Here is a 15,154-nt window from a genome sequence, read left to right on the forward strand (position 1 = left end):
CTGTCGTTGGTGGGTTTCCTGCTATTGATGCTGTCCACGCGCGTGTGGAAGTGCTTGGGGAAGTCAGAGCAGAGAGGAGAGAGAGAGAGAGGGAGAGAGGAGGAGGAGGAGGTAGTAGAGGGGTGGCTAGTGAACAAGTGGCCAGAAAGGAAGGAAGCTGTAGTGATATTCTTCTCTGGACCGTCTCCCTGACAGCAGCGAGTTGTCTTATAACAGTAGGTGGCGCAGACAGTGGATCTTGTCCTGGTAAAGGGATTACAAATCTGCGACAACTCTACACCGACTGCACCCATCGTAAGCCCTCGTGAATAAAGTGAGTGACTTTTTGACTATTATTTTCACTGTGACTCACAAATTTCATTCATTAATAATACATCAAATCATAGTTGAATTACAACTGAAATTAAGTTCATTTGTGGGACAAACTCAGTTGAAAAGACCCAAAGGATGGTGAGCATCAAATTTTGTGTTTTGGATGCCAGTATATAGACTTTACATTTGTTTATGTTACTGAGATCCCAATGCTGTATGTGAAAAAAATTATGATGGAAATTAACTTTTAAAACCTTTATTTTCCCTTATGCTTCTATGAAAACTTACCCTGTCTGTTTTCTAAAAAAAAAAAAAATTAATAAATAAATAGTCAAAGTAGGCATGCAGAAAAATGACTGTATTATAGTATATCCTTTGTTTCTGTTTGAGGTTAGTTTGACCATTTCAATAAAACATAAAGAGAAAAAGACAATAAAATAAATCAGAGTAAACTGTTAGGATTGTACCACTACTGTGTGTCAGGGTTAATATTATTAACTTAAACTATATAAAATTACTTTCATTCATTGAATTAAAGCTAAAATAATATATAAATATTAGATGATGAACATAAACTTAAAAGAATCAAATTAACAAATGTTGCATTCAAAATAAGCTGTAAGGTCTAACTAAAACTAAAACTGAAATAAATATAAAGCTAAATAGAAATATAAAAAATGACAAAAGCATAACAAAATTACTAAAACTTAAAGTAAAATCAAAATGAAATCTGAAAATGTACAAATAAAATTTAATTCAAAATATTAATAAATAATATAAAATGACACATGGGCATAACAAAATTAAAATAACATTTAAAGTAAAATTTAAATAAATTCAAAATATTAATCAATACTATAACATACTATATATATATATATATATATATATATATATATATATATATATATATATATATATATATATATATATTTGACTATATATAAACCAAAAATTATTCAGACACTAGATATAATTTTCTTTTTTCTTTTTTTTTTACTAGTGGATACAGGACACTTTAGTTCATTTATGTAAGTGAGGATAGCAAAATAAACTGTGACATACATATTATACCCAAAGATTCTTCATACAGTGGACTACCAGTAAAATTTGGAACCAAAAATTATTAAAATGATTATATATATACTTTTATTAATCATTTCTCATTAGAAGTAATCAAAAATGACCAGATTGAATGTTTAGGTTTTTGAGCTATTGAAATGTCTATGGAACAGGAGGGTTAATATCTTAAACAACAAGAGTTTGGTCAACCAACTTGACTAGAAAGACTATGCTGGTGGATCATCTTTACCTGTTTTGTTGGAGACACTTTAAAAAATGATGGGTTGTTTCAACCCATGTTTGTTTGGGTCAAATATGGACAAACCCAAATGATGGGTTTAAAAATGTAATTTAAACCAATGGTTCAGTTTGTTCATATTTGACCTAAACATGGGTTGAAACAACCCAAAAGTGTAGCTTGACTTGGTTTTTGCACCTGGTAGACCAGCACCAAAGCATCATGAACCAGCATAAACCAGTCTGGAACATCATGGAAATTCAAGAGGGTCTTTTCATCAGGGAACCTAAAAAAATCTTAAGTCTCCAGCTTAATTTCACAGATGCAGAGAGATTTCAACTAGTTGAGAACACTTGATGAAGCAGATGAAGCATTCTTCTCTCTGTCTCCTCCAAATGAGCTTTTCAATTATCTGGGGTGCTTGTGTGCTTGTCTTGTGTTAATGTGACTACTCCATCACGAATATACTGATAAATTGTTCGTGTCATCTTGCATCTGTGAGTAAATGCACAGATTCCCTTTGGAAAAGGATTATATTGTCCTACAGGGTCTTTTTGAAGAAGATGTAATTTTAGGCAGTAACAAATGTTCCTTTATCTATTATGCAGTGAGGAAGTCTGAAGTCTGGGTCTGCAGTTGAGAATAAATTACAATTACAGGACCAGACTCAGACTCTCAACAGTTCTGTTTGTTATGGTAATTCTGAAATGAAAGCAAAACTTACATAATGGTCTTAGTTTATAGTAGCTTAGTTTAATGGCCACTTAATGTGCACTGTGTTTACATATCCAAGATAAGATTATTAACAGAAACTTTAATGTCAAATATTTTGCTAAATACATATTTTTTCTCTATTTGTATTGAGACAGATATTGCACACTGTCAATCAAAGTAAAGACCGCATTTGATAGCACTGTGCGTGGAATTGTCTAAATCATGTAAAGAGTCGAAAATATCCAAACCTTTTTGCACTTAAAAAGTCATCTGCATAAGGCTGAAAATAAGTGGTGTAATTTTGGATAACTGGCTGTAACTCTTAGATTTTTCTGCTGCATGTCAACCCATTTCATTTGGAATTTAATCCGGTCACACAGACCTCATTAAAATCACTGAGTTTCTTTCTCATTACAAAATTTATGTAGTCTTCATTGTGAATAAAATATGCACATTTGACTCTGGTGAATTATATTTGAGAAGGGAATAGTTCATCTATGTAGGAATTGAAAAAAAAAAAAGTCCAAAAAGATAAGTCTAATATGCCCTGATTGGTCTCTGAATGTCAGTTTTTTCCCATACCTAATTTTAGTTCTCATAAGATGTTTTTTGCATATGATTTGTTCACCAAATTTATTTGGATTAATACAGATCCTATATTTAAATATCTGTAATCGTTGCATAATGGGTATTTTAAATAGCATGAAATATTAGATTTATCTTAACACATCATTATTCATTACACATCATTATTCATAATATACATGATACGATGGCATATTAATCTAAAATTACTAATATAATGAGATTCTTTTTTCTTTTGACACCCATTAACTCTGTGTCAGTGAAAAATGATCACAGTTCGCTTCCTTTGACAGTTTTTCTCTCCAAAATCACAATACATTATAATGTAGTCAAAATCAGTTATGAACATAATGTTATGTAGTCTGGTTAGCCTCTGCTCCTGAGAAGAAAATCTACTTAGACCGTATCTATTCCTATGAAGCAGTTGTACAGCTCGTCTTTTTGCTGTTTAATAATTGTGAGTTTAGCACATGCGTCTGACAGCTCAGGGTGCTTCAATGCATCTGTTTAAGACATTGCTTTACATTTTAATAAGCTAGACACTCAATCCTTAAGGTGAATCAATTAAAAACTGTTATGAGAGCTGCCATCAGTGCAAAAGCAGATATTTAACATAATATTTTCATTAAAGGGTTAGTTCACCCAAAAATGTCAATTCTGTCTTTACTCACCCTTATGCCGTTCCACACCCATAAGACCTTCTTTCATCTTCGGGACACAAATTAAAATATTTTTGATAAAATCCGATGGCCAGAAAGGTATATTTACAAAGACATATTTAAAACAGTTCATGTGACTACAGCGGTTTAACCTTAGTGTTATGAAGCGACGAGAATACTTTTTGTGCGCCAAAACCCCCCAAAATAATGACTTTATTCAACAATATTTAGTGATGGGCGATTTCAAAACACTGCTTCATGAAGCTTCGAAGCTTTACAAATCTCTTGGTTCGAATCAATGGTTCCGGAGCATGTATCAAACTGCACCCCCAGTGGTGAACCACTGAAATTTCGAAATGCTCTGAACCACTGATTCGAAACAAAAGATTAATAAAGCTTCAAAGCTTCATGAATCAGTACTTTGAAATCACCCATCACTAGATATTGTTGAATAAAGTCGTTATTTTGTTTTTTGGCACACAAAAAGTATTCTTGTCACTTCATAACATTAAGATTGAACCACTGTAGTCACATGAACTGATTTAAATGTCTTTAGTAGCTTTCTGGGCATCTGAAAGTGTTAATTATCTCGCTGTCAATGGAGGCCTCACTGAGCCATCGGATTTTATCAAAAATATCTTAATTTGTGTTCTGAAGATGAACGAAGGTCTTACGGGTGTAGAACGACATGAGGGAGTAATTAATGACAGAATTTAATTTTTTGGTGAACCAACCCTTTAAGAAGGAAAGTCATCCAGGTTTGGAATGAGCTGAGGGTGAGTAAATGATGACAGGATTTAATTTTTTAGGGTGAACTATCCTTTTAATAGTCAATGAAACATGTAATGCCAAAAAAAAAAAATCTTCAGATATCATTTTCCTTCTTTCTCTCCCTCGATCAGGTGTCAAAGTGGTGGTGTCATTGGTGGAATAAATAAATCATGCTTACGGACTGGAGGAGACCAGATTGCACTGGATCGAACACGTGTAAAGAGCAAAGTGTGCAAAAGAAAAAAAAGAAGCACAATCCCTAAGGAGAGACTCTTGGTATTGGTGCAATGGATTACACAAGTCCAGGCAGTCTCCATAGCTGAGAGACTGCCCTGAAAATGGAGGTCTTCTACCCTGGCTGCATCTTTGGATTTCTGGATGGCATCTACCAAACCTTGAGCGTCCACATGTAAAGCACCGGATGTCGTCAGAATGCAAATGCAGCCTAAATGAAGGATCCTCTCTACAAAGTGAACTGGGCTCTGACACAAATGAAGTATGTAGCACCACTCACAGCATCTAACACAGAGACTTGGCCAGTATGGAAGAGCAGACTACCACTGTGATTCCGATTTACTTGAATGGCACTGAGCAGTTCAATGCTTCGTATGAATTCAACCTAACCGATGTGAAAGAAAGCATAGACACCTATGAGTTTTACGTCATCGGCCTGTTTCTCTCCTGCCTGTACACCATATTCCTATTCCCGATTGGCTTCATTGGGAACATCCTCATTTTAGTGGTCAACCTCAACCACAGGGACAAGATGACCATCCCTGATCTGTACTTCGTCAACCTGGCTGTGGCGGACCTTATTCTAGTGGCGGATTCGCTCATTGAGGTCTTCAATCTCAACGAGAAGTACTACGACTATGCCGTCCTCTGTACCTTCATGTCGCTTTTCCTCCAGGTGAACATGTACAGCAGCATCTTCTTCCTGACATGGATGAGTTTCGACCGCTATGTTGCTCTTGCCAGCTCCATTAGCAGCAGTCCACTGCGAACTATGCAGCACGCCAAACTCAGCTGCAGCCTCATCTGGATGGCCTCCATCCTGGCGACTCTGCTTCCCTTCACCATCGTGCAGACCCAACACACCGGCGAGGTGCACTTCTGCTTCGCCAACGTCTTGGAGATCCAGTGGCTTGAGGTGACGATTGGATTTCTGGTGCCCTTCTCAATCATTGGCCTGTGCTATTCCCTAATTGTCCGCATCCTCATGCGAGCCCAGAAGCACAAGGGACTGTGGCCGCGCCGGCAGAAGGCTCTGCGCATGATCGTGGTGGTCGTACTGGTGTTCTTTATTTGCTGGCTGCCCGAGAACGTCTTCATTAGCATCCAGCTGCTCCAGGGCACGGCCGACCCATCGAAACGCAGCGACACCACGCTGTGGCACGACTACCCGTTGACCGGGCACATCGTCAACCTGGCTGCATTCTCCAACAGTTGCCTGAACCCGATCATTTACAGCTTCCTCGGGGAGACTTTCAGGGACAAGCTGCGGCTCTTCATCAAGAGAAAGGCCAGCTGGTCGGTGGTCTACCGCTTCTGTAATCACACTCTGGACTTGCACATCCCTGTCAGGGGCGAGTCCGAAGTGTAGCACAGGTTTGGAAACCTGCAGTTCCTCAAGTTGTCATCTGCCTTGTCTTGCTTTCCAGAACTTGATCAAGAAGTGACATGGGTTAACATAACGAACACTGCTTAATGTTTAAGTCAGCTGGGTGAAATAAGGATTATTTGGGGTGAATCACCTGCTGATGAAGTGGATTACAAGACATGGATGTAGAGCTTGGCCTACAACAGATAAGTGAAATAAATAGAGATGGCATGTCAAAACAAAGACGTTTAAAGGACCATATTCTCTGTGAACCCATTCAAAGGTAACAAATAAAGTGCCTGCGACCCATTTCCCATTTCATTGTGATATATATTCTCCTGTTCATATATTCATGTTATTGAAACTGATGCAATCAACGACTTGGTGTGTTCTGCTTCAAGACTGAATAAATGCATATTTTCTAGGATTTTTTATTTTATTTATTTATTCCGGAGTTCTTCACTGGGGGATGCTAAAAACGTGAGAAAATCTCAATTTCAAGAGTGTATGATTTACTTACAGGCACTTTTAGGGATTCCATAAACAGTGGTAAACAGTAATGATGTTGGAGAACATGAAGTTTATGTGCAAGGTTTACACGAAAAACATCATTAGGGAAACATTAAAGTAAATTCACTTCAAAGCAAACATATTTGGTGGATTACTGCTCATTTGGTAAAGTGTTTGGACTCTAAACCCAGGTGGGTGATCTTGTTTCCCTGAAGTTGGAGTCAGTGGGCAGGTGGTGTGCAGAACACATTATTCAAGACTTCAGAAGTGCGGCGTCCAGCGCTGCTGTTTACTAGATCCAGAGTTATCCGTTGCGTTCCCATTTCTCTAGCTTTCTCATGAGAGCACTCTATCAGCAAACACAGCGTCCACGCTTGCAGTAAATCACTTTGAACTGTGGGAAGTAATTCCACAAAGGTCTAATTCATTTAGAATCAGACTGTTCATTGTCTAGACTGTATGGATACACAGTACGACTTTAAATTATTTGGTTTCACTGTTTTTCAAGAATGTGTCAGGATGATTCGAGTATCATTTGAATGAACACTCTATTTTTGTATACAGAAATTATCACAAAATGATAACAAGAGCGTCGGTCTTGATAACAGGAAGCTGATATTCTTCCCTAGAGAGAGCCCTCTCATGCCCAGGGCTAAAACAATATATGACTCAAATTATTCATAAACACTGTGGCAGTCTGAGGGCTCTTTCCCAAGTAAAACAGAACAAAGATAAACAAATAAAAGGAAAATGAAGATTTCAAAAATAATCCCAAGGTTGGTCTCTTGGGGTTTTTATAAGTCCAGTTGAGCAGTAAATCACACATGATGTTTAATCAATACAACGGTCTGGGTGGAGCATGATGTAATGCATTTGAGCCTGAAAGAAACTGATTTCATGAATGGAAGAATATCTCCATTTTCACATTAAAGGGATAATTCACCCAAAAATGAAAATAACCCCATAATTCACTCACCCTCAAGCCTTTCAGACGAACACAATCCCACCCAAAAAAGTGCACCCATACGGCTCCAGGGGGTTAATAAAGGCCTTCTGAAGCGAAGTGATTTTGTAAGAAAAATATCCATATCCACTTTATAAACTATAATCACCAGCTTCCGGTAACGGCCGTACGTGAGTCTAGTTCCGGTGGAAGAGTGAACTTTGAACCCGATGCATGACTCATTGATGAACACAGAAGCGCAGAGGATAGAGCAAAACAAAACACCGGTCACAAATTAAAAGTCTAAAACAAGAATATTTAAAGAGAAATGTTGGAGGATTTTGATATGTCGGGTCAGAGGTCACTCTACCGCCCCAACTCGACTTGCGTATGGCTGTTACCGAAAGTCAGTGATTATAGTTTATAAAGTTAAAATACAAAACGCTTACAAAAATGCTTTGCTTCAGAAGGCCTTTATTAATCCATTGGAGCCATATGAATTACTTTTATTATCATTCAATCCCATTATAAAGCTTGGAAGAGCCAGGATTTTTTTTAATATAACTCCAGTTGTGTTTGTCTGAAAGAAGACAGTCATATACACCTAGGATGGCTTGAGAAAACAAGTGTGCAGTACAGTACAATAAAATAAGTTTGGTTTTACTCTACAGGTAAATCACTTCACGTTTATTATCTTTGGCAAATGCCACAGGAAATTGACTGGTCTGCACAAACAGCTAATCTAGACCATAACTTAATATATGACATATTTAAGTGCCTGTTATATTATGAAAAAGTAGACAACTTTCATAATTAGATACATTTTGGACAATAAAAGTGCATGTGTTTATGTTCCTGTTGACAATGATAGTCTCCTGTCTGAAGACAAGCTGCTGTGATTTTTATTTATTTATTTATTTATTTTTTTTTACTTTTTATTCTCATTTAATTATGAGAATCTAATGAGAATCACACGAAAGAGTACGGAAGAGGATTAGGGCCAAGCAATAATTAAAAATAAAACCATCTCGAGATTAAAGTTGTTAAATTGCGAGAAAAAAGTCGTTAAATTATGAGAACAAATTTGTTATGAGAAAAAAAGTTGTGAAATTACGAGAAAAAAGTCGAGATAAAATGTTGAGAATAAAGTCATTAAATTACGAGAAAAAAGTCCAGATAAAATGTTGAGAATAAAGTCATTAAATTACGAGAAAAAAGTCGAGATAAAATGTTGAGAATAAAGTCATTAAATTACGAGAAAAAAGTTGTTAAATTATAAGAACAAATTCGTAATTTAATGACTTTTTTCTCATAATTTAGTGACTTTATTCTCAACATTTTATCTCGACTTTTTCCTCGAAATTTAACAAGTTTGATCTCAAGATGGTTTAATTTTTTTATTATTGCTTGGCCCTAATCCTCTTCCGTAGGGTATCATTAGACTAATGGGAATTTAAAAAAAAACTCCAAAGTAACATGGCTGGACTAGTTATGGTTATGATATACAGTGATTTTGGTCATGTAAATAATGTTACAATCTAAAAAAAAAAAAAAAATGTGTTTTTGCATTGTTTCTTATTTGGATTTGGGGTTGAGATTAGATTTATAAATCACTTCCCAGGGTGACCAGAGGATGACCTTACTGCCGTTTTTGCTCTTGCCCATTTTGGTCACAGACCTTGTTGTATCAGTCAGCTGAGCCATAAACTTACTCTGAATATAAATATTAGATGAAAACTTACATTAGTACTAACTATGAGTAACTTTGCAACATGTCAACTCTCATTAGAGTATTAGTAGAGTATTAGGTTATAGGGTTAGGTGTCAGGGTTCAGGTTAGTGGAAGAATTGACATAGTTGACAAGTTACTTATATTCAGCAGTGTTAGCAGATATTAAGCAGACAGTCTGCTCATACTCTATTGACAGTTAGTTGGCATTTAGTTGCAGAGTTACTTATAGTTAGTAGTAGAAAGTCTGAAGTGGACCAAGTGTTACCCAATTCTTGGAACTTAAACAAAAATTTTAATGAAAGCTTGAAATATAAAATTGGACCTCATTCACAATATTAAGAAATTCTATAATGAAGTTCCTAAACATAAGTTAGGGTTGGATCTTTCATTCAACATCCAGAGTATATAAGCAGCTGCTTATACCTCTCTCCAGACTCAACTACTCCAGCATCCCTCCACCTTCATCTTAGGTACCTTGGCCTTTGGAATCATATCCTATTCTTAGTCACTGTGGGGGTATATCAGAGCTCGAATTGAAGCTGCTTCTTTGAGCCCCTCATCAGTGGAGAGCAAGCAAGTTTAATCTAATATCTTAAAGATTATATGGGCAAACAAACTTGTTAAATAATAAATAAATCTAAAATAACACAGCTCAGGAGCTTCAGGATGTCAGGACAACTCTGATCATGGATAAAGGTGCTTTTTTTATAGTAAAATCCATTTGTTGAGAAGGTTTTTTTTGACATTTGGTTGAGAAAATGCATTTTGAAGCAATACAACTATTAGTCAGAATAATGACTGCTGTTTCGGTATATGGAGTATTGGGTGCTGATACAGAGCGATCGGTTCATATGAACGTGCAGTTCTGGTTATTCAGCAAGAAAAAAAGATACAGCCTGGTAAAACCAAGAAATGTTTTTCCAGCTGTGACAGCCCATCCTGGGAAAAACATGTAAGCATTGTTTGAATAACTATTTATGAATTTGTATGGACATCATCAAAGTATAATTAACTGTTATGTGGTTATATCAAAAAACCATCCACACATTAAAACAGAAACTAAAGTGTGACTTGGGAAACTCAGATAGACCTATAGGGCATGAGTAAGGTTGTGTGCCTTTAACAGAGATTTGAGAATCCATGATGAGAACAGCCTTAGGATGTGAGCATCAAGACAAGTGAAATAATGACAGGCCCATTAGACAAGAGCTGAAATGCGGACCCCCACAGTCGATCCCCTGGGAAAGAGCCAAAGCGAGACATGTTAATTTTGTATCTGTATAAATACAAATAAATAGACATGGGACGGCTCTGAGAAAGACAAAGAGCAAGAGGTGAGGGACAGAGACTGTGAGAAGAGTGTGTGTCTGCAGCTGGGACTGGAGCAGGGCTCAGGGTTGAGGGATCTGACGTCATCGCGTCCTATTTGCCTATGAGATTTCTCTTTTGATGCGGTTAAATGAATCTGTTTATCGGAGCTCATGCTGTCTTATGGTTTTCAGTGTTTACATGCTTTCTGTGTTCACAAATAATTTAAACCTCTATATTTGAGCACACAAAAAGTTCTTCATATTTGAACTGGTCCAAATATTTTTTATATATATATATATATATATACACAAAAATGCCGCAGAAATATTGTGGCTTGGAGGAGAATAAGCTGAAATCTTATAAAACACAACAAGTCTTACAGCATCCAACACCTAAGGGTGACTGCCTTTGCCAGGTAATTAAGGTAGTGAGAATTAATGCATATGCTTAGGGAATATGAGTTTGAATAATAGATCTGATTCACAATTACATTTACATATTATAATCTTCTCTGGAGGAAAAAAAAAAAAAGAACTTAGGTAACATCAAGAGGATTACACAAGAGTGTTTCACTCTTATAATGAATCAAAATAAATACCATAAGTGAACCTACATAACATGGTATGGGCTAAACCAGAACATTAATATACTAAAAAAAAAAAAAAAAAAAAAAATCATAGAAGCGCAAGCTCACCTCTGACCACGAGAGGGCGCCAACAACGAGTACGTTCAATATACAGTCGACGGACAGTTCGACAACTTGGAAAGAATAATGAGATAAGTTTGCAGATGCAGAGTAACGGCATTTTATAATATATTGGCACCTCAAGTGTTTTGGACGAGTTAGAGCGAAATATTGTCGAGTAACAGCCTCAGCGTAGGATAAAAATGCGATGTTACCAAAGAATCTATCAAAGTCTGTCAGTTTTGACAAAGCCAAACATACTGTGCAAAACAGTTTATATTCCGAGCATACTACATACTTGACACTGCACACTCCAATTTAAACTACTTGAATAATTTTACAGCGTTTTTGAGCAGGGTTGACAGGTTTTCAGAAAACCCACCCAAAAAGGTTTTAGTTTACTTGCACAAATAGTTTACTTTTTTATTGTATATATTTTTACAATAATAAAAAAAATATATATAATGCATATACTGTACAGGGAGAGGGAAAAAAAAAACCCAAAGGGCTTAAACCCACCCAATTGCTCCTGAAAACTAGCCCAATTGCATTTCAGGGGTGTCCCATGGTAAAATACGCATTTTTGGCAGGGCTCCTCTGGTAAAATTTGCATTCCAGGGGCTAAATATCAAGTTTTGTGGGGTCGATTCAACCCGTGGACATAAAAAACCCATGGCAACAGTATAAAAGTAGCCCAATTCCGTGGGGGAAAACAGACTTGGCAACACTGATTTTGAGTATGTCACAATCAATGTCTGAACCACACTGTAGCTGTAATTTGGCTAGTCGCCACATTTTATTGTCTATAAATGCAATTTGCCATTGCTATCAAATTATGTAAATAGACCACCCTAACCACCAAATTACAAAAAAAATATTTGATGACAGCTCTTATGAAAGCTAAAACGACACGATTCTGCCCTCTTGTGGTGGAGAGACTACATGCCACAATTACAGGAGTAAAACTTGACTTTAGCTTTCAACATTCAACTGTAATAAAAACAAAACTGGCACTGACGCATAATGGTCTTCAGTAGTTGTCATTTTAGTATTGTTTAATTGCAAGACATAATCATGAATGAAAGCACAGAAGACCGAATAACCAGCACAGTTTTGAGGTAGAGTAATTTTATTTACAACCCAATGATCAATGTAAAAGATACGTGATAAATATTTTATGCATGCAACTAAAGCCGCTTCACAATGAGCTCTACAATGGTTAATCTAGACACTCACTTTAAAAACCTGAGTCTGTAAGGAATGCTTTACAAAATGACTCCAATGTACAAATCCATTGCTTTTAGTTTGAGTGTTTCTCATTAAAAGTAAAAAAAAATAAAAAACAAAACAAAAAATTAAATTAAAAATTAGGCCCTCTCTCCTCTGATTCGCCTTGCAAGCTGGATATCCTTGGGCATGATTGTGACTCTCTTGGCGTGAATGGCACACAAGTTAGTGTCCTCAAACAGACCGACAAGGTAAGCCTCACTTGCTTCCTGTAAAGAGACAAGCAAAAGTTAATACATCTGAAGTATATAAAGATATATTATATATAAAAATAGTAATAATATTATAATTATTAAGTCACACACCTGAAGTGCACCAATGGCTGCACTCTGGAACCTCAGATCAGTTTTGAAATCTTGTGCGATCTCCCTGACCAGACGCTGAAATGGCAACTTGCGGATGAGCAACTCCGTTGACTTCTGATAACGACGAATCTCTCTCAGAGCAACAGTTCCAGGCCTAAAGTGAGAAAAAAAAACAAAAAAAAAAAAAAAACAAAAAATGATTTACCCATTATAATCATATGTACTGTATTAAGCATGCATGTTCAGTTCAAACACCAGTCTCTCAATCAGACTCACCTGTATCTATGGGGCTTCTTGACGCCACCGGTAGAGGGCGCGCTCTTCCTAGCGGCTTTAGTCGCCAGTTGTTTTCTTGGCGCCTTTCCTCCAGTGGATTTACGCGCGGTCTGCTTGGTACGAGCCATTGTTTCTCAATCTCTACAGTTACAGACAAAAACGAGTATTTTAATACTGAATTCTTCCACTTTTAAAATAAAACTCAAATGGTAACTTAAAATGGCGGTATCATCCGGGTCCTGCTGTTTGCCTTTACCACTTCCGCTCAAGAGCTGCAACTACTTGATATAAAAATGTCTCATTTTTCAGAGATGCAACGTTACAACGTTAAGTGCCTACAATATGATAACAAACCAGCTAAAAAACGTGTGTAATTTGCCTTGAACAAACGCAAACGAGCATCACCGATGTATATTAGCACCAGACGACGGGAGCTGCTGCTGCTGTTCTTCTGTAACAGCCGCTCCGGTATCAGCCTCTATCTGCAGCAGGACCCGCTTCACCCCCTCTACACTGCAGATTAAACACCACCCTACCACGAAACTCTTAACCACGAATATAGCAACTGCATCATGTAGAAGGAGTTGGAAAATGAACAAATGCTGAGAGGAAAGTTAACAAAAAAAAAAAACAAAAAAAAAAAACAGTATTCCGAACAACCGGCAGCTCGTCTCGAGCTCCTCAGGAACAAGCGGAACGAACCTTTGTCCAAAATGGCGGGCAAAACGTAGATTGAACCAGCAAAGAACGATCAGATGCCCTTTATACTTCAAAGCCCGCCTAAAAGAGGTTTAACGAGCCTAAACACGCCACGAGATGATTAAATGAACAACGTTCAAGGACGGTAACTTAGTGTTTGAAATATTAATCCAAAACTAACAAATTAGCCAGCAAATGACTAGTCAATAAGCACGAAAAATGAAAATCTTATCAACGCTGTTATTGGTGTATGGTTTTGTTTTAAGACAGCACTAGAGGAACTACTATGATTATTGTCTAACGTCAAAATATCGACAAAATAATTTAAACTTTACTCACACGAACCACGATCTGTCTCCCTCGGCGTGTCTCTCGTATTTGAAAATAAGAGGAGGATGGGCTTCTATTTATATATTTCTGTGGCTTGCCGCGTAGATACGCCCCTTTGTGACGTCTTCGTTTCTCATTGGTTCAACATTAACAGTCTCCTAAGTTGTTTCGCTTTATTAACTTCGGTTTCCTTTTAGGATATTTTTTTAATATATAATTTGCCCCGCAGCTAAGAAACGTAATAATAAAAAAAATATTTTGAGGGGAAAAAAAAAAAAATTGATTTCCAATAGAAAATGGGTATTTTGAGTAATATTTTTTTTTTTCCAGTGGGATATGTTTTATACAACTTAGTGTAACTTTTTTTTTTTTTGCAGAAAAATAAAAATATAAAACAGCATTGCATTTAAATACAATAAAAGAAAGGACAAACAAACACACAAACAAACAAAAACAATAACACCTCAATCAATCAGTATAAAAAATCTCACCGTAAGTCTTAAGAAACATATTTTTTCTGAATAAAAAATGTATTAATTGCAACACACAAAAAAATTGACAATATGGTCAACTCTAGAAAAATATTAAAATATTTCTTTCAGCGAGAATTTTAAATCATATTTTATAAAGGAAGACAAATAATAATTTAAGTCCTCCCAAAGAGATTTAACATGATTGCAATGGTAGAATAAATGAAGTACAGATTCTTCCTCAACTTTGCAGAATACACATAAATTAGAAAGATCACAGCAATTTGGGTAGACATTATGTAAAATCTTAAAGTGTTTTTTATTTAATTGGAAATTTAAAAAATTTCAGGGAGTAACCATGCTTTCTTCCAATGAATTTTGTCAAATGTTCCAGAAAATTTACATCTAGGATATGTATAAACTGAATAAGTATTTGAGTAATATGTACTTGAAGTAGGCTAATTAAGACGATTCCGATCTCACATTTAGGAGTTTACATTTTTTTTTTTCACTCTTGAAATTAATTAAGAAATATAAATTAGGATATTTTTGAATATATATAATTTGCCCCACAGCTAAGAATGTAATAATAAAAATTAATTTTGAGTAAAAAAAAAAAAAAAGATAAAATGGAGTAATATGTAGGCTACTTTAAGTAGGCTACT

General features: G+C 36.1%; 2 protein-coding genes across 2 annotated transcripts; one reads left to right on the forward strand and one right to left on the reverse strand.

Annotated features, from left to right (window-relative positions):
- Positions 1 to 214: 214 nt before the first annotated feature.
- On the forward strand, positions 215 to 6,066 carry gper1 (G protein-coupled estrogen receptor 1). The gene is made up of 2 exons (XM_067376115.1): positions 215 to 313; positions 4,473 to 6,066. Exon 2 carries the CDS (start codon positions 4,883 to 4,885, stop codon positions 5,942 to 5,944), a length of 1,062 nt encoding a protein of 353 aa, XP_067232216.1. The 5' UTR covers positions 215 to 313; positions 4,473 to 4,882; the 3' UTR covers positions 5,945 to 6,066.
- A 5,921-nt stretch (positions 6,067 to 11,987) lies between these two features.
- On the reverse strand, positions 11,988 to 14,093 carry h3f3a (H3 histone, family 3A). The gene is made up of 4 exons (XM_067376125.1): positions 14,029 to 14,093; positions 12,991 to 13,131; positions 12,715 to 12,868; positions 11,988 to 12,618 (listed from the first exon to the last, which is right to left on the reverse strand). The coding sequence occupies exons 2-4, from the start codon at positions 13,116 to 13,118 to the stop codon at positions 12,490 to 12,492; spliced, it is 411 nt and encodes a 136-aa protein (XP_067232226.1). The 5' UTR covers positions 13,119 to 13,131; positions 14,029 to 14,093; the 3' UTR covers positions 11,988 to 12,489.
- Positions 14,094 to 15,154: the final 1,061 nt, after the last annotated feature.

This window comes from Chanodichthys erythropterus, chromosome 3 (assembly GCF_024489055.1).
Source record: "Chanodichthys erythropterus isolate Z2021 chromosome 3, ASM2448905v1, whole genome shotgun sequence".
In the NCBI taxonomy this organism is placed as follows: Eukaryota; Metazoa; Chordata; class Actinopteri; order Cypriniformes; family Xenocyprididae; genus Chanodichthys; species Chanodichthys erythropterus.